Raw genomic sequence first — 27,142 nt, forward strand, 5'->3', positions numbered from 1 at the left:
TCAGTCATCAGAATGAGTTAACAGTTTTAGGGATTTGTCCCAACTATAAAATGCTGGAAACACAGGTTCAGTGAATGTGGATTGAAATGTGTATAAATGTTTCAGTGAGTCAGTGACCTGGAAAAATGACAAAGTCCCAGCCTCATAGTCTAAATTAACTCGGATCCTGTTTGCAGATGGAAGTAGTGGAAGGACTGTGAACTGTGAGTTATGCCGGGCTGTAAGATAACCAGCAATAAAATCCAAACTCCAGGATTTATGGCTGTTTCCAAGATAAGACATTTCCCCCTCTCTGTCTATGCTCTCATAAACAATCCCTATTCTCCAGTATTCCCCATCAGTCTGCACATCCCAGGAATGGGACCCTGAGGAGAAACTCTGGGAGCAGAGGACTTGGGGACAATCTTTAAACCTTTCTGGGTGATGCGGGTAGGACTGTTCAGTTTGGGTCCATGTTACCGATCTCAGATCATCAGACAGAACCAAGTTGCAGTTTGCTGTCTTTGGATCCAGGCTCAATGAGCTTTTCCCTGAAGAGGAGAGAAGACATTGATCAGACAGTTATTCCACTCAAATCATTACTTAACAGCTGCAGGTTGGAGTGTAAATATTTCTCAGGCACTGTCAGCCCTGTATTCTCCCCGGAGTAAATAAATGGCCTCAAATCAAACTCCCCTTTTAAATAGCAGTATAATGGCCCCAGTGTGAGTGTTGAACACAATGTGCAAAGGCTGTAGTAATTAACAAAGTAACGATCAGTTTGATTACACAAAGCTCAAGCACAGAGCACAGACACAATGGAAAGGATCCACCAGCACATACCAGATCCCACAGTTTTACAGATATAGTCCCACTGACTGTACTGAGACCACAAAGCCGATAGGAGTATATCCTAGACTGTCTCCCTCTCATTATTCTTCCCTGCTGAATACAGCCTGATTAAAAAGGCAGTCAGTTTATACGCCACAGTGAGGATTCAGTTGTGCATTGAGATAAAATCTTGTGCATTAAACTATTGCTCCTTGTTGATTCTAAATTCACCAACACTTCCTCTGGTGCCATTTCTGAAACGAGAACTGATTCAGACAAGAAAGGAGGGAACAAAAACAGCAACCTAAACCTCAAACACCTATACTAAATGCAGCCAGTAAAAAGGAGAGTGTTATATATAAATTACAGTCAGCGTGATCCCTGCTTCGGAATTTAAATGTACCTTGAGATAATCCTGCTCTTCTGTTGATTCCAGTGGCTAGATGGAGGACATTTTCCGAGATGGGAACTGTTCCGGAAGAATTGTCTAGGGATGGAGTTGCGTTCAGTGTCTCTCTATATTTGGTGGAGTCTGGTACTGGAAACAAAGAACAGATTGATTAAAAATTGCGGTGTAGCAAGTTTCAGCCTCCTTCATTTAGTCATTAGTGGATTATAGAATAGAATCCCTACACTTTGGAAACGGGCCATCCAGCCCAATAAGTCCACACTGACTGTCCGAAGTCCATCTCACCCAGACCCTGTCCCTGTAACCCTTCATTTCCCATGGCTAATACCCCTAACCGACACATCGTTGAACTGTAGGAAGAAATTGAAGCATCCAGAGGAAACCCAAGCAAATAAGAGGAGAGTGTGCAAACTCCACACAGACAGTTGCCCAAAGCTGGGATTGAACCCAGGTCCCTGAGGCTGTGAGGCTGCAGTGTTAACCACTGAGCCTCCATGCTGCTGATTATGGATTCAATCTTTATATTTTCCTACATTACAACAGGCTCAGGAGCAGAGGTAGGCAGTTGGGCCCCTTGAGCCTGTTCGTGCCTGTTCCACCGTTTAGTGCAATCATGACTCAGCTCCTTTTGCCCTCAACTCCACTTTCTTGTCTGCTCCCCATAATCCTTTAACCCATGACTAATTAAAAATCTATTTCCTCCTTAAATTTATTCAAAGTCCTAAAGCACACCCCACTCTGAGGAAGTGACCCTTTGAGAGAAGTAGTTCCTCCTCATCCCTGTTTTAAATCTGGCATCCCCAAGCCTAAAACTATGACCTCTTATTCTAGGTTGCCCACAACAGGAAACATCAGGTCTACATCTACTTTGTCATCCCCTTTAGCATCTTTTAAAACTTAATTAGATATCCTCTCTTCCTTTTAAACTCTTGTGAGTATAGCCCTAATCTGCTTAATCTCTCTTTTTAGGACAAGCCTTCCTCTGAATTACCTCTAATGCAATTAAATCCTTCCTCAAGTAATGACATCAAAACTGCATGCCATCTTCAGAAGCAGTCTTACAATTGCAATACTCCCTACATTATACTCCATTCCTTTAGCAATAAATACCAAAATTCCATTTGCCCTCCTTATTACCTGCTGTACTGCATACTAACTTTCTGCAAGTCACACACAAAGACACCCAGATAGATCCCTCTATACCAAAGCATTTTGAACTTTCTCTTCACTTAGATAATAAGTTGCCGTTTCATTCTTTCCATCAAAATGGATAATTTCACACTAATTTACTTTAAAATTCCATCTGTTAATTTCAGCTCATTCACCTAATCCAACCATATCCATTTGTAAACTTCTTACTTATTCATTGCAACTTACTTTTCCACCTATTTTAGTGTCATCTACAAATTTGGCAATAGTACAATCTAACCCTGAAGTCAAGTTACAGATTGTAAATAGTTGAAGCCTGAGGACCGAACTCTGTAGCATCCCATTATTTACAGCTTGCCAACCAGAGGGGAAAAAAAATTCCTCCTCTGTTTTATGTTAATTAACCAATCCTCTATCCAAGCTAATATAATTCCCCAAACCCAGTGTGATATAACCTTGTGTATTATACTGTTAGTGCCAACCTTAGCAAATGCCTTCTGGAAGTCCAGATATACCACATTAGGATCCCCATTATCCATTTGTTTGTTATAACTCCAAAGAATTTTAGCAATTAGTCAATCACAATTTACCCTTCCTCAAATCATGGTGTCTCTGATAGATTGCATTTTCATTTTCCAAATATTTTGTTACTGCTTTCAAATATTTGAATCAATAATTTATTCTAAACAATTTCCCAATGACAGACATTAAACTAACTGGTCTGTAGTTTCCTACTTTCTGCCTCCCTTATTGAATAGGCCCGTTATATTAACATGTTTCCAATCCACAGAAACTTATCCAGAATTGAAGGAATTTTGGAATATTGTAACCAATGGATCCAGTATCCCTGCTGCAACTTCCTTTAAGACCCAAGGATGTAAGTCTTCAGGTCCTGTGGACTTGTGCAACTTCAATGTCAGTAATTTACTCAGTACTTCTTCCCTGGTGATGGCAAATGTTTTAAATTCCTTTTTTTACTCTAACCTTATCATTACCAGTTAATACTGAGATGTTTTCATTGTCCTCTACCATTGAGGCAAAGTATTAATTTACTGTCTCTGCCATGTGTGTATTCCCCACTATTAATTCCCTTGCCTTGTCTTTAAGGAATCAACATTCAAGTTAGCTACTCTATTCCAATTTATATACCTATGGAAGCTTTTACTATCCATTTTTATATTTTGCACTAGTTTTCTTTCATAATTAACCTTCAATAGTTTTCTTACATGCTTAGTAGCCCCTTGAAAGTTTCCCAACCCTCAGCCTGCCACTGACCTTTGCAATATGGTATGACTTAGCTTTTGCCTTTATGTTATCTTCGTTACTTAGCCATGGATGCTTTTTTCCCTTCTTAGTCTTTTTTTTTGCACTCTGGAATATACTTAGGTCGGGATGAGTTGAATATCTTCTTAAACATCTGCCGTTATTTATCACCTGACCTACCTTTTAGTCTTTCTGTCCAGTCCACGAGGACTAAATTTGACCTCATGCCTATGTAATTACCTTTGTTTAACACCAGAACAGTAGTTAATTTTCTCATCCTCAAGCTAAATAAGAAATTCCAACATGCTATGATCACACTTTTCTGGAGGATCCTTTACTGTCAGAGTAGATATTAATCCCATCTCATTACACGATACAGCATCCAAAGCAGCCTGCTCCCTGGTTGATTCCCCAAGATTTTTTTTCCAAGAAACATATTCTATGAACTCTGCCTCAAGACTACTCTCAAAAATTTGATTACTGTTTTCAAGAAGATATGTAGCTCGGGTTGTGAATGAGGTTGTAGACAGTTTGCCAAGCCAGTGGGTTTGGTTGCAAATGTTTCGTCACCCTACTAGGTAACATTGTCAATGCGCTTTTGGTAAAGTGTTGGTATTCTGTCTTGCTTGTTATTTAGATGCCTCAGTTTGCTGAGATGGTTGGTATTACTTGCGGTACTGTTTGTCAGTGGTTTGTACACAGCGTCTAATTCAATGTGTTTATTGATGGAGTTCCAGTTGGAATACCAGGCCTCCAAAAATTCCCTGGTGTGTCTCTGTTTGGCTTCTGAGGTTATCAATATGTTGTCCCAGTCAAATTTGAGTCCCTCATTGTCCGTGTGTAGTGAGACAAGTGAGAATTGGTCTTGCCTCGTGGTGGCTAGTTGGTGTTCATCTATCCATATTGTCAGTTTTCTTCCAGTTTGGCCTATGTAGTGTTTCGCACAGTCCTTGCATGGTGTTTTGTATATTATCCCACTTCTGCTGGTTTTGGCTGTAGGATCCTTTACATTCGTGGGTAGCTGTCGTAGGGTGGGTTGTCAATTTGTAGGCTACTCTGATACCTAGGGGTCTGAGCAGTCTTGTGGTCATCTCTGAAATGTCCTTGATGTATGGTAGGGTGATAAGTGAATCTGGTTGTGTTGTGTCTTCCTGTTGTGGTCTGTCTTGGAGGTAACAGCAGATTATTCTTTTCGGGTATCCATTTCTTTTGGAGACTCCGTACAGGTGCTTCTGTTCTGCTTTGAGTAGTTCCAAGTTGCTGCAATGTGTTGTGGCTTGTTTAAATCGTGAAATGATGCAGTTCTGTTTATGGGAGCAGGAAAACTGACGTTTCAGGCCTAGACCCTCCATTTCTGATGAAGGGTCTAGGCCTGAAACGTCAGCTTTCCTGCTCCTAAGATGCTGCTTGGCCTGCTGTGTTCATCCAGCTCCACACCTTATTATCTCGGATTCTCCAGCATCTGCAGTTCCTATTATCTCCGTTTATGGGAGTTGGGTTGGTTGCAAGTGTAATTGAGTATCTGGTCCGTATGCGTGGTTTTTCTATATATGCTAGTCTAGAGCTCCCCGTTGTTTTTGCGTTCTACCATTATGTCCAGGAAGAGTAGTTGGTTGTTGTTCTCTACTTCTTTTGTGAATTTTATCCCAGTAAGGATTTTTTCTACGTGTTAGTGGGTTTCTTCTGCAAATTTGTGATTATTAGATGCACAAAAAAATCTAACTTTTTGATAACAATCAGTCTCATCACGAACCTGCAGTCCTACTTCTCGTTACACTTTTTTTATTCTTCTTACAACAGTACCTTCCTTTCCCACTATTTTGTTAAAAGCACTGTCTAAGGCCCTAGATGTGCAATTCACCAGAACTCTGGTCCCAGCATGATTCAAGTGGATCCCATCCTAACAGAAACTACTCCCTGTTTCCTTAAAACTGGTACCAATGTCCTATGCATTTGAACCAGTTTCTCCTGAACCAGTCTTTGAGCCATGCATTTGCCATTTTAATCTTCTTGACCCTGTTCAAATTAACTTGTGGCTCAAATATATAATTTAATGGCTATAAAGCACTTTCAGGCATCCCAAGGTTGTTAAAGCTGCTATAAAATTGACTTTTGTCTTTACAAATGACTTTTAAAAAATTACTGTTTATACTTAAGACAATGTCAGAAGACATATGACCAAAAGGAAGGGGATAAATAGAAATGAAAAGACCTAAGAGAAAAACGGGTTAGTAGATAAATGAGCAAGCTTAGTACAAGTTACAGTCAGCATTATCCCTATTTAGCATTAAAAACACACCTTGGGATATTTCTGCTTTCTTGCTGATTTCAGATGATAGCTGGAGAACTTTCCCAGGATCAGGAGTCTCCTCAGAGGAGATATTTGATGGTTTCATGTACTCAGTCGAATCTGGCACTGTAAGAAAAATAGAGTGATGGAAAATTGAACACTGCAAGGTCTACCCTACTTCTAGTCACTCAGTAGTGGTTTATGAATTCCATCTTTATATATTTCTCCAATGCAACTGTGAGTACTTTTAAGAATAAAACTTTATTGGCTCTAAGTACTTTGGAATAACCTAACCACAGAATTCTGAATTGCAAAGAGTGCTAAATGTTCAATTGTATGCATCACGAAACAATAGTATGTAAGTTAGAATAAAAAAAAGTCACTACAGCGTAGAAGCAGGCCGTTCAGCCTATCCATCCCATCAAGTCCATGTTGACCATCAGAAAAGCACCCCACCTAACCCACCTATCCCTGTAATCCTATATTTCCTACAGCTAATCCACCTAGCCTGCACATCCCTGGATATTATGGGCAAGTTAACACAGCCAATCCACTTATACCGTATATCTTTGGACTGTGGGAGGAAACCAGAGCACCTGGAGGAAGCCCCCACATACACAGCGAGGATGTGCAAGTTCCACGCAGACAGTAGCCCGAAGTTTGAATCAAACTTGGGTCCCCAGCACCGTGAGGCAGGAATCACCAAGCCACCCCCAAGTTCAGCAAGTAATTAAGAAGGCTAATGGAACGCTTTATTTCATTTCGAGAGGAATTGAACATAAAAATAGGGACTTCACTTACACAGACATTAGTCAGACCACATCTGAAATACTGTTTTGGTCTCCTTACTTAAGGAAGGATGTAAATGTGTTGGAGGCAGTTCAAAGGAGATTTATAGATCAAAATCTGCAACATGTGTGCTGTCATATGAGGAAAGGTTGTACAGGCTGGGCTTCTAGTGGTTTAAAAGACTGACTGGTCTCTTGATTGAAGTGCGTATGATCTTCAGTGTTTTTGACAAGGTGGATGTGAAAAGGATTGTTTCCTCTTATCGATGAATTGCAAACTAGAGGGCACTATTGAAAATTATATAGAATGTTTTCTTTCAGAGTTGTGTAACTTTGGAACTCTGCCTCAGAGTGTCATTGAATATTTATAAGAACGAAGGTAGATAAATTCTTGTTAGGCAAGAGAATCAAAGGCTATCATAGACTGTTGGGCATTCAGAATTGTAAGCATAAACAGAATCCTTATTGACTGGTGAAGCAACCTCAATGGGCAAAATGGTCTTCCCTGCTCCGAATTATGTGGTTGTGAGAATTGCTTAATAAATGTAAGTCTTTTTACTTTGACCTTGGATAATTCCTTGGGATCAAAGAATCACAGAATAATTACACCAGAAAAGGAGACCATTCGTGCCATTATACGTGCCTTAGTTCTGTTACCTACTGCCAATCTCCTGTCTTTTCCCCATACCCCTGTACACCATTTCTGTCCAAATAATCATCCATTGCCCTCCTGATTGCCTCAACTGAACCTGCCTCAACCATATTTCATGGCAATGCATTCCCCAACTTAACTACTTGCTGTTTAAAAAAAGCTTTTTCTCGTGTTACCTTTGCTTCATTTGCGTATCACTTTAAATCTCTGCCCTTTTAGTTTTGTTTTAATCAGTAGAGATAACTTCTCCCTGTCTACTCTATTCAGCCCACTTATGTTGAAAATCTCAAGCAAATCTCTCCTCAGTTTTCTTCTCTCCAATCAGAACAGAACAGTTCTAACTTTTTCATTCTGTCCATACAAAGGATGACTTTTCCCCAGTATGAATTGAGAGTTCTGGTGTAGTTAAACAGTTCAAAGCTGGATTTATGCACTCTACCACAGGGTGGTGTTTGAGGAGGAAGATGGAATAGATGCTCAGATTTTCACACACTCCTTCCACTGTTTGCACTTGGCCTTTATCTGTCAGAAATGCTTGAGATGATTAGTACTGTCGTGGAACTATATTCACCAGTTTGGGTGGTCCAGGGCAAAACAGTCACACAAGTCAATGGGAGTATTGCATTTTTTTCAAGGGGTATATGAGAACATCCTTGAAGCATTTCCTGTGCCTTCCTGGCAACCACTTCATGTGACAAAGTTTGGAGCAAAGAGCTTGTTTAGGACGTCTTATTGTAAAATGTGCCTTGTGCAATTTCGTGGATTGACCATGCTGGGGATGTTTGGCTGAGAGAAGACATTGTTATTAGTGCACCCATTCTGGATTTGAAGGATTTCACTAGGGCATCACTGGTGATTGAATCTAGGGAATCAGAGTTTTTGCTGTACATTCCCCACGTCTCTGTTCCAACAGAAAGGCAAGTAAATACAGATGCGCTGCGGACCATGAATTTGCTGCCAGATTTGAGGTATTTGTCATCAGGTCCTCTATCCCTCAGAGAGCCAAAAACTGTGTTGACAAGCTGGAGATAATGTTGAATTTCATCATTGGTGTTGACAGCTTGAGTTTATAATGATTCTGACTATAATTTAACAAGGTCAGCCAGGTGGATTTCATAAAATATGAGTTTCTTCATTAGGATTGTTTCTGTGGGCCATTCAGGGAGCCCTGGCTGACAGATAAGAACAGGAGTGTCAGACATCTCATTCACTCTGAGGGAGCTGGATCAGTGTCAAGTACTCTCCATGTGTAAATAAAGGGTAACTCAGCGATAGGACATAGGTCTTTATGTAATTATTTCACTGACAGTTCTATGAGGGGCACTGCCTCTTTAAGAAACACTCTGATCAACCCGTGAAACCCCATCCTTCCCTGGGCTATGATGGGTGAAACTCTGGCCCATTCCAATGAGAATGTTTCAAGCAGGTGTCACTGACGCCTGAGGATGAACCTCAGGCTCCTAATCCACATACACATGGAGCTGACATTAAAGTTCAGGAATTTTCCCAGCTGTTTGAACAAAACTAACACAATTTCCCTTAGATTATCGAAAAGTTTTGCCTTCTTACCAACAATTCGCAAAATGTCTGACTGGTACTTTTCCCATCCATTCAGTCTCTTCTGGATAAATTGAGAAATACTGGGCAGGTTCATAGCGAGCTCTGATATAGTTAGTAATGTGATTCTCTGAGTCTCATTCGATCTGTAATGGAGAAGGAAAGAATAGTCTTATCAATGGGGAACATTTCAGATCAGAAATCTAAAGGGGAACAAGATCAGCAAGAACTGGTATGCCTTCTAATGTTTTTACCTATATCCTACAGGAACCTATCCTGAAAATGTCAGAATCCAAGGGTTTAACAGTCTCCCCTCATTTGCATTGATCTCCACATGTCGAGATGGATATTATAAACCTTCAGGGACTGACCAAGAGGAATTGTAAAATTGGGAGGTTTCCTGGTCAGAGTTTTCCTAACTGGTCTCATTCATTCCAGACTCCTCATACCTTAGTTGGGATCTTTCCATGAACTCTGCTTCTTCCAGGTGTTGTCCAAGCAAGGTTAATTAATTGAGAGATACAGCTGAGTGTCCTGCAAATGGTTGAAGCAGGTTCAATTGGAAACATGATAAAATTCAGCCGGTGCAGCAGGAACCTGACTCACTGCCACTTCAGATCAGTTTGTGGTTTTCAAATCCACTTTATTTAGTTCAGTTTCTCTGCATTGGAGACTCATTTTTCCATTATTAATAATGGTTATTATCCCAAGTCTGTGCTCTACCCTTCTCTGCAGGAACACGTGATCAGAGGAGAAAGAACATCTTCTCAGAGAACAGGGATCACTGTGATTACCTGAGAGGTTGATTTTCATAAGGAGTTTGGGGTTTGAATTGGGAAATCTTACTTATATTAAAGCATATGATTGTAGTAACTCAATCTCATTCCTACTCAATCAAAGGAATCAGTTCATCATTGAGGCTGTTGTGAAGGGTGGTGAAGGGCTAATAAATATTCCAAATTTGCTGCCCAATAATACATGCCAGGTGGTGACTGAAATAAGTGTAGTAATGGTAGAAAAATTGAACACATACTTTGATTCCATCTTCACAAAAAAAAACAGCACAAATAATCTCCCTAATATGAAAACAGGAAATGATGGAGATCACAGCAGCCAGGCAACATCCATGGAGAGTAAGCATGCTAACATTTCAGTTAACAAGGTGTAGAGCTGGATGAACACAGCAGGCTAAGCAGTATCATAGGAGCAGGAAAGCTTGACATTTTGGGCCAGAAAAATTGATGCTTCATCAGAGCTGATGTGAATTGTGGAGGCAATGGTGGAGGGTGGAGTAATGGGGAAGAAAGGATGTTGATAGTTCAGATTAATTGATTGGAAAGTGAGAATGGCAGAAAAATGGTATGTCCAACTCCCAGACTTCAAAGAATACAGTGCCACTGGGGTTTGGGGGAGGGAAGAGAGGAATGGTAACAGAGAATGTAACATGTAAAGCTAAAAGAAAGAGAAGGAATGGGAGTGGGTTCATAATTTGAAAGTGTTGAACTCAGTATTAAGTCCAGAAGGCTGTAAAGTGCCTAGAGTCAATAAATGTGGAGCTGGAACTGCACAGCAAGACAAACAGCATCTGAGGAGCACAGAAGTCAACATTTCAGGCCAAAACCCTTTGTCAGGACTGAGGAGGGGGAGGGGAGCCCAGAAAAAAATGGAGGGGTGCAGGGCTGGGGGGAGGGTAGGTCAGGTGCAGATAGGTGGATGCAAGTAGGTGGTTATTGTGGTTGGTCAGTGGGAAGGCAGAAGCAGATAGGTGAGTCGGGCGATGGACATGTTAGGGGTGGAGAGATTTTGTAGCTGGCGAAGTGAATATTCAGGCCACTGGGCTATAAGCTCCCAAGGCAAAGTATCAGGTGTTCCTCCAGTTTACATTTGGCCTCACTCTAACAGTGGAGGAGGCCAAGGATGGACATGCAACCAGAGGAGTGGAAGTTAAAGTTTGGTTGGTAGAGTAGGTGCTCTGCCAACCGGTCCCCAAGTCTGCAGGTGATATCCCAGATATAGAAGTTACCACAACGGATATAGTAGATGAGATTAGATGAAGTGCAGGTGAATTTCTGCCGGTTGTGGAAGGATTGTTTGGGGCTTTTGACGGAGTTGAGAGGGGAGGTATAGGGGCAGTTGTAGGGAAAGGTACCAGGTGTGGTGGAGTGTGAAGCTGATAAGGGAGTCTTGGAGTGAATGGACCCTGCAGTAAGCAGGGTTGGGGAGGGAAATATCTTTTTGGTGGTAGTGTCCGATTTTAGATGGCAGAAATGTCAGAGGATGATGGGGTAGTATGTGAGGACTAAGGGGACTTTATCCTTTATTGTTGTTGGGGGAAGAGGGTTTGAGGGCAGATGCATGAGAAATGTGAGAGATGCAGTTGAGGTCATCCTTAATAACAGAGAGGGGAAACTACGGTCCCTTAAGTGGGAAGTCCTAGAGTAGAACATCTCATTCTGGGAGCATATGTGGCAGAGGCAGAGGAATTTTGAATGTGGGATAGCATTTTTGCAGAAGGGTGGGCGAGAGAAGGTGTAGTCAAGGTAATTGTGGGAGTCAATAGGTTTAAAATAGATGTCAGTGCTGAGTCGGTTACCAGAGATGGAGTTAATCCCCTACCTCCATCCGCCTATCTTCCCTCCTGCCCCACTCCCCTCCCCCTATTTATATCTGGGCTCCCCTCCCCCTCCCCAGACCTGACAAAGTGTTTTGGCTCAAAACATTGACTTCTGTGCTCCTTAGATGCTGTCTGACCTGCTGTACTTTGCCAGCTCCACATTTATTGACTCTAGCTTCCAACATCTGCAGTCCTTACTGTCTCCAGGTTGTTCTAAAGTGCCCAGTCTGAAGATGAGATGTTGTTCCTCCAGTTTGTACTGAGATTCACTGGGGTATTGCAGCATGCTGAGGACAGACAATTGGGCATGCGAGCAGGATGCTGTGTTAACATGACCAGCTACGGGAAGATCGAGGTCATGCTTGTGCACAGACTAAGGGTCTTCTGCAAAGTGGTCATCCGGTCTGCATTTGGTTTCTCCAATGTATAGTCAGCCACATTGGGCGCAGTGAATACAATACACAAAATTGGAGGAAGTACAGGTGAAATGCTGATTCACCTTGACAGACTGTTTACGCGATTGGATGGTAAGCAGGGACAGATGTTACACCTTTTGCAGTTACATGGGAAGGTGCCATGGGAATGTGGTGTGGTGTTAGTGATTGAGGAATGGACCAGGGTGTCCCAGAGGGAATGATCCTTACGAAATGTGGATCAGGTTTGAAAGGAAGATGTGATTGGTGGTGATGTTCTGCTGGAGTTGTCTGAAATGATGGAGAATGATTCTTTGAATGCAAAGGCTAGTCAGATAAAATGTGAGGACAAGGGAGATCAGAAAATACTGTTGTAAGTGATGGAAAGGCAAGGGTAGAAGCATGGGTGATAGGTTGGAGGTGGATGAGCGTCCTGTCAACCGCAGCTGGGAAACAAAGGTAATGGAAGAAGGAAGCTATCTCAGCTGCACTTTTTGGAAGGTGGCATCATCCAAACAGATGCAACATAGACGAAGGAACTGGGAGAATGGGGTGAAATCCTTGCTGGATTTAGGGTGTAAGGAACTGCAGTGAAGGTTCCTGTGGATATCAGTAGCTTTATAGTAATGGCAGTGGACAATTTACTCCCCAAATGCAGACAGCAAGGTCAAGGAAAGGAAGAGAACAGTCGGAAATGGATGATGCAAAGATTATAGAGGGATGAAAATTCGAGGCAAAATGAACAAATTTTTCAAGGACCGGACAGGAGCATCATGTGGCACCAAAGCAGTCATCGACATACCATAGAAAGAGTTGTGGGAAAGGGTTGAGTATAGGACTAGAACAAAGATTGTTCCACATAGCCCATAAAGAGGCAGGCATAATTGGGGCCCATGAAGGTGCCCATGGCCAGCAAAGGGGAGTGGTGTAGATAAGGATTGTTCAGGTCTCTGGTGGAGGAAAAGTCAAGCGCTCTCAGAGTGTCCTGGTGGGGAATGGAAGTATAGACGGCTGACAATCTACATCCTAAAGTGAAAAAGGATGTGATTCTGGAAGTATTGGATACATTGGTGGTCATGTTCCAAATTCCATAGATTGTGGAGTAGCTCATGCATATTGGAGAGTGACAAATTTAAATCTATTATTTAAAAAGGGAAGGAAAGAAATATCAGGGAATTATGGACCAGTTAGACTAACATCGCAATGGGAAAATGCTGGATTCTATTAAATAGATGTGATAACAGATCATTTTGAAAGCCTTAATAGTTTTGGACAAAGGCAGTAAGGGTTTATGAAAAGCAATTTAACTGGCATGCTTAACTGATCCATTGGAGTTGTTTGATAATGTAACCAGTAGAGTAGATAAGGGAGAACTAGTGGATATGGTGTATTTGCATTTTTAGAAAGCTCTTGGTAAAGTCCCTCAGAAGAGGTTAACCGGCAAAGTTAAAACATGTGGTGTATTATGTTGGCGTGAGTCGAGAAATGCTGACAGACAGGAAACAGAGCGTGGAAATAAATTAGTCTTTCTCTGCATGGCAAGCAGTAACTAGTGGGATACCACAGGGATCAATGCTTGGGCCCTATCTATTCATGATATAGATATATATGAGCAAACCAAATGCAACATTTCCAAGTTTGCTGATGTCACAAAACTGGACAGGTTGTGATGAGGATGCATAGAGACTTCAAGGTGATTCAGATAAATTGAGTGAGTCAACAATCATACGGCAGATGCAATACAATGTGATTAAATGTGAAGTTATACACTTTGGTGTGGAAAACAGAAAGAAAGACTTTTTTAGACCATGATATGTTGGGAAGTATGGATGTAGGAAAGGATCTGGGCGTCCTTGTACTCTGGGTTAATGACCGTAGATGGGCAAGTGCAGCCAGCAATTTGGAAGGCAAATGATATACCAGCCTTCATTGCAAGACAATTTGACTTTGGAAATAGGGATGTCCTATTGCAGTTATACCAGGCCTTGGTAAGAGCATACATAGAGTATAGTGTGCAGTTTGGTCTCCCTACGTCAGAAAGGGTATATTTCCCGAAGAGAAAGTGGTGCAGAAGTTCAACAGAGTGATACCAGGATGACAGGACACACCTCTGAGGAGAGATTAGTTCAACTAGGCCTGTATTCACTAGGGTTTGGAAGGATGAGAGAGGATTGAAATGTTAAAATTCTAATAGGGCTGAACAGACTAGATGCAAGAAGCATGTGTTCCCCAGTTGAGGAGTCTAGCGTCAGTGGGCACAGTTTCAGGATATAGGGTAGGCATTCAGGAGTGTGGGGAGGAATATTGTCTTCACTCAAAGTGTACTGAGCCTGTGAAGTTATCTACCACAGAAGGCTTTGGAAGCCAAGTCACTGAATATATTCAAGAAAGTAATAGATAACATTTTTAGCTTTTAAAGGCATAGGCGTATGGAGAGAAAGCAGAAGTACGGCAATGAGATAGAAGATCAGCTGATCATATTAAAAGATGCAGATGGCTCAAAGGGCCAGCTGGCCTCCTCCTGCTTCTAGTTTCTGTGTTTCTAGGTCAGAGGGCCTAGTGCTGTTGGTTGCCCAGCAGCAGCTCAGGTATTGAAAGAGCTGACTGTCCGAAGGTCAGTGGTAATTATCTGCTCCTTTTCATACTCCTTGTGAATTAGGAGAAGCAGGAGATACCCATTGGAACCCATAGACCTTATCAGCTTCCTATTTTATTGGAAACCCAGATCTTTTGTTTCCCTTCCATGACAAGGAGGTAACAATGAGTCCCCAACTATAGCCTTTTTTCATCTGAAGGGATTTTGATAATGAATAATGCAGCTTTCTCTCGGATTTCTGAGAAGCTCCTAACAAACAGTTCATAACATAGCCGTTTCCAACAGGCTGCCTGAGCCAGAGACCCCTCAAACCACATTGGAATATCACTCAATATTCTCACCATTTGATAGGATTGTATCAGGGAAGGTTTCCACACCTATAGTCTACTTCCACTCTTCTCCCAGAGGAAGGTTCCCTAACAGCAGTCAGTGTATAACTGAGAGGAGCTTACCTGGAAATCAGTTGCCTTGAGTTCTACAAATAAAGAAAGGAGATCAAATCGGTCAACGAAAAACAGACACCCATAGAAACACAACAATGAATTTATGATTGAGAGAAAGAGTTCACTGTTGAACAATAGGTGAAGCCAGTCACAGAAATAGGGAACAATTCACATTTCACTGCACTCCATCTTGACAGAGTACCGACACTTCAAGGGCTGGACTGGGCAGGCAGCAAAAAATATTCCAAGAGCAGTGCTGAAGGTGCAGCACCAACGTTCTGAGAAAAGGGCCAAGGGGGCAACACCATCACCTAAGGGTGGGACTTAGAGGGGGAGCACCAACACTCCAATGGCAGAGCTGAGGGGGCAACTTCAACACTGGGCTCCAGCAACAGACTTCAAACAATTCAGCCTTACACCAGCCTCAAGTGTCTGAAATCTCAGCCATGGTCCTGTTTACACTGAAAATGTACCTGAATAAAGGACAGATGGTCTCTTTGTACCAGATTCTGGGTTTCCTTATTTATTAATGTTATCAGTTCCATTCTCTTCTTCAATGCTTCAGAACAGCTTCTAATCTGTGACAGAGCTCGGCGACCCTCCTCATCAATCAGTGACATGGTGGACTCTTCATCTTCTTCCAGCTTTTTCCTCCATTCAGAGAAGCTCTTCAGTAGATTTTCTTTCAGATCATTGATCTGTGTCTGAAACCAAAACTAACTCTCATTACAAACAGCATTTCCTCACAGTCAATACCCTGAGCACATGGCACTTTCTAAGTACAGGGTAGTTTGTTTTAATCACCAACCTATCATCATTAAAGATAGACAAGCAGTGGGGTCAGAGGGTGTCCACAAGGAGGGAGAACAGAATTTCATTGGTGTTACCTTGAGTTTCAAAAAAAGTGCACTGCATTCAGATTGGGGATGGCACTGCCACTTGGTCCATCCACACCTGGAGCAATGCCTTCAGTTTTGAGGGAGACTGAGATTCTGGAGTGGATGTGACTGGAATGATACAAGAGTCTGATTGATTTTTGTTAAGAGAATCAACTCCAAGGGGTCAGGCGACTGAGAGAAAGACTGACTAAGAGGGACATGATGGAGGTGTTAAAATGATAGCGGGATTCCTGTAGCCATTTGTTGGATGGGATGACTGAGATGGATCAGGATGGTCAGATACATAGCCTGTGAATACAATGCATACATTAGAGAGGTGACAGACCACAAGTGGTGTTAAGGTCAGAGTTACTGAAGCCATTATCTTAGTGAATGGCGGAGCTGGTTTGAATGCTGGTCCTACTCCTGCACCAAATTCCTGTGTTTTTCATGTATTCTTGTGAATTACGTTAATGCTCTGGAACAGATTCCCTGATCATGTGGTGGATATGGAGTCACTGTCACCCTTTTAAAGGGACAGGGAGAGTAATTTCCTGGGTTTGTTCTGAATTGGTTGCAGATGTCTGGTCTTTCTTCTGTTTGTCTTTCCTAGGCCAGGACTCAGTGGTGGATCAGTGGGTGTGTGTGAATGAATCCTGTCTGCATGGAGCGGGCTCACTGGGGCAAATGGGGTTTTCTTGCTCTTCTATTCTACGTTCATATGATCCAGCCTCTGACTGTGCGTGTTTCAGTAAATCCAGTGTCCAGGTGGTAGAATAATATTCGCTGGGAGGTGCAGGGAGAGTTAAATAGCATACCCTCACATAAAACCCAGGATAATTCAGTGTAATCAGTGACTCGGCTCCAACAGAACCAGCCTGCTTTGGAAGGCCTGTTAGTGAGGTGCTCCATTTACTGTGCAGAGAATACCTCTCCAAATCTAGTCCTACTTTTCCTAACCTTAATGTCAATTTCTGAATTCTCCAAATCTCGCTGTTTCCTGGAATAAATTTCCTGGTCTGTCTGTAGTCTTTCAATTTCTGCTTCCAATTCTTCCTGTGAAGACATTTCAAAAAACTTTAAAATTATGATAAACTTTATATATTGTAAAATATCGGGAGGTGCTTTACAGAACCGTAATCATTCAAAAATTCAACCCAAGCAAAAGAATAACACATTAGAGCTTATGACAAAAGCTTCGTTGAAAAGGTAGGTTTTAAGGAGCCTTTCATGGAGGGGAAGGAGAGATTTAGAGACAATGACCTTAAGCATGGAATTCTAGAGGTGAAGGCCAACCACCAGTGACGAGAAGAAGAAAGCTAAGGATGCACAAAGGACCATGAAGCGATGTTAACACAAGGATGAGAACTTTAAAATCGAGGCATTGCCAGACTAGAATACAACATAGATCAACAAGCATGAGGATGATGAAAAAACAAGATTTGGTCCAAACCAGGAAAATGGCTTCAAAATTTTGGAAGAAGTTATCTATGCAAGGGGCAGACTGTTGGAGGGAAATCAGGAAAATATTGGAAGAATCAACTCTGGCAATAACAAAAGCATCATCGAGTCATAGAGAACCCGACCACAGAAAATGTTTTTCTCAAATCTCCGCTAAAGCTTCTGCCCTTTAATGCTGTTAATAATGTGATAATTGAAGGGTGTTTTCTCAACTGGAAATCTGTGTCCAATAAGGTCCCACAAGGATCAGTGTTGGGGCCTTTTCACCCAGAGGGTAATGGAATCTGGAACTCCTTCCCTATAAGCATGGTAGAGGCAGAACCCTTCATAACATTTAAAAAATATTTAGATGTGCTCTTTTTGTGATACGAAGGCTATGGGCCAAATGCATTAAGATGGGATTAGAATAGTTAGTGGTTGGTTTTGACCACTGGGGATGCGATGAACTAAAGGACCTTTATCTGTGCTATAGATCTCTGTCAGAAGTGTAGCTGTAAGTAAGCTACTGCAATTATGAGTCTAGTTCAGGCAGCAGCATGGAATTAGCTGCTGGGGAGTGAATTTTGTTGTAGAAGACAAAAGCTTCAACCTTCCATATATTCAAATGGATGAAGTTTCTTCTCATCTAGCACATGATGTCAAATGTGTAGTCTGAAAATACAGCACCTGTGAATGAATGAAGAAAGTTGATTGTGAGATAAAGCATGTGAAAACTAGCCCTACGCTTTCTGATGATGTTGCCAAGGGGCGGAAGTGTGCATGGCAAAACAATAAGAGGCCTTGGATGCATCCTTGTAGGGTACCAGAGGTAATTTTCTAGAATTGGGAAACAAAGACATTGCAATTGATACGTCAACTATTAATAAAACGAAAAGAATGGCACTAAGTGAATGCTGTTTCACCCAATTCGATGAAAGTGTAAAGGTTCTGGCAGGGGATTATATAGTAAATTGCATCAAAGGCTTGTGGACAAGTTAAGAAGGATGAGGCTGAATAGTTTATTTTTGTCACAGCCAGAAAAGATGTCACTTGTGACTTATGATTGTTTTTTCAGCACTGAAAGGTGTTTGAAACACTTTTCCTGTTCTTTTGACATGGGAAGAGGAGGAGCAAAGGGCAGAAAGTGGAGAGGCCCAATACAAAAGACGAAGGCTTGTTAATGGAGATAAAATAGAAAAATTGATCTAAAATTTTGTGAATTAGGATATGAAAGGGAATGAATAGGTTTTCTCTACACACAGCAAAGTAAACAAGATGAGGCAGTAGGGAAGAGGAAGAAATGTAAGAAAATGGAGAACATGTGTAATGCAGTCAGTTTCTGGAGTTGTAGAATTCAGTGAGAGATTTCAAGGCTGTAAAATGCCTAAGTGAAAAATGAAGCATTATTCCTTCAGCTTGCTTAGTGCTTCATTGGAAGATTGCAACAGGTCCAGGACAGAAATATTAGCATAAGGACAAGGTGATTTATTGAAATGGCAAACAACTGGAAGATCAGTGTCATTCCAATGGATAGAGAAGAGGTGTTTCACAAAGCCGTCACCCAGTCTGTGTTTGGTCGGAATGGCAACCAGTGATAAGGGCTGTCCCGCAGGGTTCAGTGTTGGGGCCACAGCTGTTCACCTTATCTATTAATGATCTGGATGAAGGGACTAGGGGCATTCCGGCGAAGTTTGCCGACGATACGAAGATAGGTGGACAGGCAGGTGGTACTGACAAGGTGGGGAAGCTGCAGAGAGATTTGGACAGTTTAGGAAAGCGGTCCAGGAAATGGCTGATGAAATTCAATGTGAGTAAATGTGAGGTTTTGCACTTTGGAAAAAAGAATACAGGCATGGACTATTTTCTAAATGGTGAGAAAATTCACAAATCAGAAGCACAAAGGGATCTGGGAGTGTTGGTCCAGGATTCTCTAAAGGTTAACTTGCAGGTAGAGTCCGTAATTGAGAAAGCGAATGTAATGTCGTTTATCTCAAGAGGGTTGGAATATAAAAGCAACGATGTGCTTCTGAGGCTTTATAAGGCTCTAGTTAGGCCCCATTTAGAATACTGTGTCCAATTTTGGGCCCCACATCTCAGGAAGGACATACTAGCCCTGGAGCATGTCCAGCGGAGATTCACACGGATGATCCCTGGAATGGTAGGTTTAACGTATGATGAATGGCTAAGGATCCTGGGATTGTACTCATTAGAGTTTAGAAGGTTGAGGGGAGATCTAATAGAAACTTACAAGATAATGTATGGTTTAGAAGGGGTGGATGCTAGGAAGTTGTTTCCATTAGGTGGTGATACTAGGACCCACGGGCACAGCCTTAAAATTAGAGGGTATAAATTTAAAACTGAAATGAGATGACATTTCTTCAGCCAGAGGGTGGTGGACTTGTGGAATTCATGGCCGCAGAGTGTAGTGGAGGCCGGGATGTTGGATGCCTTCAAGGCAGAGATCGACAAATTCTTGATCTCAAAAGGAATCGAGGGCTACGGGGAGAGTGCAAGGAAGTGGTATTGAAATGCCCATCAGCCATGATTTAAATGGCGGAGTGGACTTGATGGGCCGAATGGCCTTACTTCCACTCCTATGTCTTATGGTCTTGCCAATGTAAAGAAGACCCCAACGTGGGCAACAAAATTGTGGAAATATTTAAACATAGAGTTCTGAAAAAGATGCAAATGGTTTTGGGAAGTGACAACTCTTTTATGGCATTCAGAGGGGAAAGGGAGGTTGGAGATGGAGCAGTAGTTTGCAAGGATGATGGGGTCAAGCGTTATTGTCGTAGCTAGCATCAAGACTCAGAGAGATGTTGGGTGATCAGCATTTTAGTAGGAATAGGATCAATGGAATGGGATAAAACAAAAAAAAACATGTTGGAGATCTGAAACACAAAAATAGAAATTCTGAACTCGAAACATTAACTCTGTTTTCTCTCCACAGACGCTGCCAGGCCTGCAAAGTTTCTACAGCAGTCTTTGTGTCATTCAATGAAGTATGATAGAAACAAAAGAAAGATGTGAGTTCAGGGCTAGGATGGGGATAGTGGTTATTTAGTAAAGCCAGTTAGATGAAGATGCTGAGAGGAAAGGAGGAAAGCATTGAGCTTGTTCAGACGGAGATCAAAAGATATCTAGATGCTAAGCTATTACAGGATATGTGGATGATAGGGAAAGTGCCATTGAATTAGGTGATTAGCTATGATCTAATTGAACAGTGGACTGAATGGCCTATTTCTGCCCTTTATGTTCTTTGGCAGCTGATCAAATTGCTACAGTAGATTAATTACAAGGCTGGAGAGCAAGGAGAAGATAATGTATATAAGCCTTGTGTCATCCTATATACATGTTTTGAGTATTTCAGTTCCTTTGTTTCTGGGTCTGCATTGAATTAAAGTAACTGAAAACAACAGACTTAAGTTTATAGACTGAGCATCTGAACAACTGTGAAATTCTGAATGCTGTTTTATTGTGACTGGTCACCAGGGACAGTTAGTCCTGCAACTGATGTGAACAGTCTCTAAACTATCAAATAAAATCGGCATTTCAGTATTTCACACCTGTAACAGGGAATCAAATCAAGTTCAATAAAGAGCTAATATTCTCTCGAACTGGAGTTACTGTGTTAAGTATTGTAGGCCCATGAACTCAATTGATACCTGTTATCGAAGAAGAACAATTTAGCGCATTGTCTTCCAAACTCTTAAAACTTATAAGTTGGCCCCATTATGTCTGTGATCCTTGGATTTGTATCCTTGGGACAGGCAGTGATAATGTCATTGAACTAGTAATCCAGAACTTCAGGCTAATGCTCTGGTGCCACAGGTTCAAATCTAACCATGGTAGATGGTGAAATTAAAATTGCAATAATTATAAGATAGCCCAATGGCATATAACCTTTGCTATCGTTTGTTGTTAAAAACCATCTGGTTCACTAATGTCCTTTAGGAAGGGCAACTTGTGTTTCTTACCTGGTCTGGCCTACATATGAATCCAAATCCACATCAATGTGGCTGACTCTTAACAATCTTCTCAAATTGCCCTCGCAAGCCATTCAGATCAAGGGGCAATTCGGGATGGAACAATATATTCTGCTCAACTAGCAACATTCATATCCAATGCAAATAAAATTAGAAGTTAAATATATAGGAGCAAGAGTAGACCATTGAGCCCTTGAGCCTTCTGTTCCATTCGTTAAGTTGCTCTTGACCTCAATTCCACATTTATCCCTATTCCTCATATCTTTAATAGGATGTGAGTGTCATTGGGAAAGTTGCCATTTGTTCTGTCCCTAATTGAACCAAAGTCACCAGAGAATTCACCTGGACTGCAGGATTACTAGTGACATTACTACTAGCCACCATCACTCCCATTCATGAATTCAGTAATCTCTCCATCAGATAATTAGGCTGAATATATTCAATGACAGCCTCCACATGTCTCTCGGCCACAGAATTACAATGGTTTTACAACACTCTAAGAAAAGAAATTCTTCATCTCCATCTTAAATGGGCAATTCTCTCTAATGAAACTATGGTCTCAATTCTAGATTTCTTCCATGAGGTAGAAAATTCTTCACTACATCTACCTTGTCAAGCCCCCTCATAGCTTGCTGATTTCAATAACATCACATCTCATTCTTCTTAACTCTAAAGAGTATGGGCCCAGTGCTACTCAGTTTTTCTTCATAAGACCACTGTTTCATTCCAGGAATAAATCTTCTCTGAACTGTCCCCACATGTATCATTCTTAAGAGAAATTAAACTGCACATAGTATTCCAAGTGTGGTCTCCCCAGTGCCTTACAGAGGGACAGCAAGACTTCCCTATTTCAGAGTCCATCTTCCTGCAATAAAAGCCAAAATTCAATTTGCCTTTCTAATTACTTAACTGTATGTTCATGATAATGTTTTGTGCTTAATGTTCGAGGACATTTGTTCTCTCTGTACTGCAACATTCTTTATTCTCTCTCTGTTCAGATACTATTTTGCTTTATTTCTTCCTACCAAAGTGAGTATCTCATTTTTGTACATTATGATACATTTGTGATTTTTTTATCCACCACCTAACCTAGCTAAAACCCTTTGCAGAATCTTTATAACTTGCTTGCCACCTATCTGGTCTCATCAGAAAATTTGGCAACAATTTCGTATGTTCCTTTAGCAAAACCATTATTATAAATCGTAAAATATTGAGTCCCCGTCTGTGGCACACCTCAGGTTAAAGTTTACCAACATGAAAAATGACCCATTTATCCCAATCTCTGTTTCCTACATGTTTGCCAATCCTCTGTCATGCTAATTTACCAGCCCCAGCACATGCCCTTATTTTGTGCAGTAAGCTTTTATCTGGCACCTGACCAAATGTTTTTGGAAGTCCAAACAACTTGTTTATTCTTTATCGAGCCTGTTTGTTTCATCCTCAAAGAACTCAGACAAAACAATACAAACAGAACTTTCCTTTTGAAAAACCATGTTGACTACGTTTGCTTGTTTTGCAGTTTTTTCAGTATTGTGTAACTACTTCCTTAGTAATGGTTTCCAGCATTTTTGACATGATTGATTTTAGGCCAACTTGCATATTTGTTTGCAGGTACAGAGACAGTTGGAAAATGAGAAGCCTTGAAAAATGAGATAATGAGAGTCTAGAGACAGTATGTCCGTGTTAGGTTGAAGGGCAAGCCTGGTAGTTGTAGGCGATGCTGGATGACTAGAGAAATTGTGGTTTTGGTCAAGAGTAAGAAAGAAGCATATGTCAGGTATAAACAGCAGAGATCGAGTGAATCCCTAGAAAGATATAAAGGCAGCAGGAGTATACTTAAGAGGGAAATCGGGAGACAAAAATGGGACGTGAAATAGCTTTGGCAAATAGGATTAAGGAGAATCTAAAAGGATTCTACAAATATACTAAGGACAAAAGGGTAACAAGGGAGAGAATAGGCCTCTTAAAAATCAGCAAGGCTGTCTATGTGTGGAACAGCATGAGATGGGGGGAGATACTAAATGAGTATTTTGCATCAGCGTTTACTGCACATATAGGATACGCAAGATAGGGAACGTTAGGAAGTAAATAGTGATATCATGAAAAATGTCCATATTACAAAGGAGGAGGTGCTGGACGTCTGAAAATGCATAAAGGTAGATAAATCCCCGGGACCTGATCGGGAGTATCCCAGAACACTGTTGGAAGCCAAAGATGTGATTACTAGACCCTTTGCTGAGATATTTGTATCATCGATAGTTACAGGTAAAGTGCCAGAGAGTGGATTTTGGCAAACGTGGTGCCGCTATTTAGGTAAGGAAAAGCCAGGGTACCAGAGACCAGTGAGCCTGACATCAGTGGTGGGCAAGTTGTTCGAGGGACAGGATTTACATGTATTTGGAAAGGCAAGGACTGATCAGGGATAGTGAGCATGGTTTTGCATGGGAAATCGTGCCTCACTAACTTGATTGAGTTTTTTGAAGAAATAATGAAGAGAATTGATGGGGGCAGACTGGTGAACATGATCTATATGGACTTCAATAAGGCGTTCGACAATGTTCCTCATGGTATACAGGCTAGCAAGGTTAGATCACGTGGAATACAGGGAGAATTAGCCATTTGAATGCAGAATTGGCTTGAAGGTAGAAGACAGAGGGTGGTGGTGAAGGGTTGCTTTTTAGACTGGAGGCCTGTGACCAGTGGTCTACTACAAGGTTCAGTGCTGGTTCCATTGCTTTTCATCATTGATATAAATAATTTGGATGTGAACATAGGAGGTATGATAAATAAGTTTGAAGATGACGCCAAAATTGAAGGTGTAGTGGACAGCAAAAAAAATTACCTCAGAGTACAACAGGATCTTGATCACATGTGCTAATGGGCCGCGGAATGGCAGAAGGCGTTTTATTTAGATAAATGCGAGGTGCTGCATTTTGGAAAGGCAAATCAGGACAGGACTTATACACTTAATGGTAAGGCCATTTGGTTGAGGAGACTTAGCAACTTTTAGACCCATTAGTTTGCTTAACATTTTTCTCTAATAATGATTGTTTTTAAGTTTCTCCTTCCTATTTTTTGCTGTTAGTGGATTTGACATAGGGCGAGGAAACAATGTTTATGATTTTAAATGAGATGAACAAGCTGACATACCGTCATTCCCAGCAGGATTGGGCTACAGAGTCAGTGATTACAATGGTAATAATCCAGTCAATTGTCAGATTATTTCCATTTGTTTTAACTGATTCACACTTTCATTCTTCATATTCTGGTTGTTGTTTTTCCCATGTAGCAATCTGTGCATCTTCTTTCTCTTCCAGCTGCTTCATCCTTGGTGCTGCTTTCAATCTCACTCAGTAATTGTTTCTTACTCTTACCATCTCTTTTCCCTCTCATCACCTCTCATTCTCCCCACTTCTCTTTCTTCCTGACATTTCTCTCTGTGACCATCTTTCTATCATTTCACCCAAAATCTCGCTGTGCCTCATTGCCTCTCTCTTTTCTTATCTTTCCTCTCTCAGACTCCCATTACTTCTCTCTTTCTCTGTCATATGCTGTGAAATACCCCAACCTGCCATTGACCCTCTGATTGATCAAGGCTATCCCCCAGGCTCCTGGCTCCTGCCTTGTCCTGCAGCATTTCTAACCCAGAAATACTCAGCCTGTCAATGCCAGCTGCTTGGCAGGAAACAGGAGTAAAGGAATTCTGTTGAGGTAACTCCATTAAATCTTGCTGGGTCTCCAAATTCCCAGCAATTGGAGATTTCCTGGCTGTTGACAGCTGCCCCATTGCCTCCCTGTGAATCTCAAGCCCCCAGTATTTAGCCTCAGAGCAGTGATATTTCCTTCTGTGGCCCTCAGCAAAGAACAACTCCATGTGTATTATAAACTGAATAACTGAACATATCAGCTTCATTTCACAATCAGCAGAGTGTGCATTTTCATGTGAACTCAGTATCTCCATTTCTGAGAATCAGCCACGAGGAAAATCATGAGGGGCCTTGAATAGCATGAATAGCCAAGGTCTTTTTCCTGGGATAAGGGAGTCCAAAACTAGAGGGCACAGGTTTAGGGTGAGAGGGAAAGATATAAAAGGGACCTGAGGGACAACTTTTTCATGCAGAGGTTGGTACATGTATGGTCCGAGCTGCCAGAGGAAGTGGTGGAGGCTGGTAGAATTATAACATTTAAACGGCATCTTGATGGGTACATGCATAAGAAGGGTTTAGAAGGAAGTGGGCCAAATGCTGGAAAAATGGAACAAGATTAATTTAGCATATCTGGTTGACATGGGTGAGTTGGCCCAAATGATGAATTTCCATGCTGTACAACTGTGTGATTCTGAAAAGAGACAGATTGTGCCTGAATTGTTTCTTAGGCGATATTTCCCTCTTGTAGTAAGGAACACATATTCCTTTTTCCACCCAGTTCATTAGACTACACCCATGGGTGTCCCTTACGCCCCCTAGTACTGGATTTTTTTCTCCTTGATTCTTGGGCAGAATCTTCCAGTGTTACACAAGGTTGCAACAGACTCTATATCAGCATGTCATGGAGTCTTGTTCTCACATGAGCCCACAAAGTGGAAGACTGAATTCTGTGGTGCTCTCAGTTCCCACAGGAGTCAAGTGTGGGTGAAGGTTAACCACCTTGGGTCGCTGTCACATCCCTGCCACTGCCCATCCTGTTTCCTCTGTCAGACAAATGGGAGAGAGAAAATCTGAATGACAAAAAACAAACTGCCACAAATCCAGACCAGGCAAACACAAAATCAAGAAACATTAGACTAAATGAGTATTGTCATCAGTCAGTTCCGATGAATATTGGCCATTTACAAGAAAACTCTTCCCTCATTGTATTTAGCATCAGAAATTGCGTCACTCACCTTAACTGTCGCTTGTGCCTGATCGAGGCTCAGCAGTGTGTGGGATTTATGCTTCCCTACTATTGTACAGTAAACACATACACATAGAGCGTCATCTTCACAGTAAAACTCTAGGATCTTCTTATGGTCATTGCATTGCGTCACTGTAACGTCAAGCCCAGGTTCAATGAGGGTGTGATCTTGGTAGGCCTTGTTCCTCAAATGAGGTTTTAAATGAAGGAAGCAAAAGGAAGCTAAACAAGTAAGACACGTTTTCACAGCTTGGAATGGTTTATCATCACAATTATCACAATATACGTTGGGTGAATCAGCAGGAGACTGTGTCTGTTTGTATTTTGCCACTATGTTATACAGCGTGGCGTTTCTCTCCAAAGTGGGCTTGTGCTTGAATTTCCGGTGACAGTCAGGACACTCAAACTTTCTTGGCCCTGCTGTCTGGGCCCACACTCCTTCAATACAATTCAAGCAGAAACTGTGCTGACAGGGTAATGTCACGGGGTCTTGGTACACGCGGAGGCACACCGAACAGGTTAATTCATCCTCTAAAGCTCCAGGATCCATTGTCAACACAGCTGAAGAGGTTTCACGCAGCAGCAGAGAGACTGAGGAGTGAGAGCAGCAAGTAAAGTTCTTATAAGCACTTGGTGTAAGAATGACAATTTGAGTTTCACTTCCATGACTCACTCTAGTTGAAGATTAACTGTTTCAGATTTGGAACAATATGGTCCCAGTATAAGCATATTAGAGAAAATGTGACTCAGATCTAATTTTGGACAGAACATGGTCCAGATTTAATTGGGAGAGAACATAACCAAGATCTATTGGCAATGGAACAGTATCCAGATCTAACAGGGAGAGAATGTGATCCAAATAATGGAAGAAGATCAGGTAGAAAATCATTTCCATGTTTAATCCCCCTGCCTCCCTCACCCTGTCTATCCTGTCTCTGCTTTTCACACACCCTAAAAGGTT

At 41.6% G+C, this 27,142-nt stretch overlaps 1 protein-coding gene across 1 annotated transcript; it reads right to left on the bottom strand.

The window, feature by feature from the left end:
- LOC125458464 (E3 ubiquitin/ISG15 ligase TRIM25-like) lies at positions 1-26,731 on the bottom strand. The gene is made up of 7 exons (XM_059650510.1): positions 26,171-26,731; positions 16,823-16,918; positions 15,458-15,688; positions 14,994-15,016; positions 8,931-9,064; positions 1,214-1,348; positions 1-530 (listed from the first exon to the last, which is right to left on the bottom strand). The coding sequence occupies exons 1-7, from the start codon at positions 26,729-26,731 to the stop codon at positions 1-3; spliced, it is 1,710 nt and encodes a 569-aa protein (XP_059506493.1).
- Between the last annotated feature and the right edge of the window lie 411 nt (positions 26,732-27,142).

The sequence above is a fragment of the Stegostoma tigrinum genome, chromosome 13 (assembly GCF_030684315.1).
Source record: "Stegostoma tigrinum isolate sSteTig4 chromosome 13, sSteTig4.hap1, whole genome shotgun sequence".
Classification (NCBI taxonomy): Eukaryota; Metazoa; Chordata; class Chondrichthyes; order Orectolobiformes; family Stegostomatidae; genus Stegostoma; species Stegostoma tigrinum.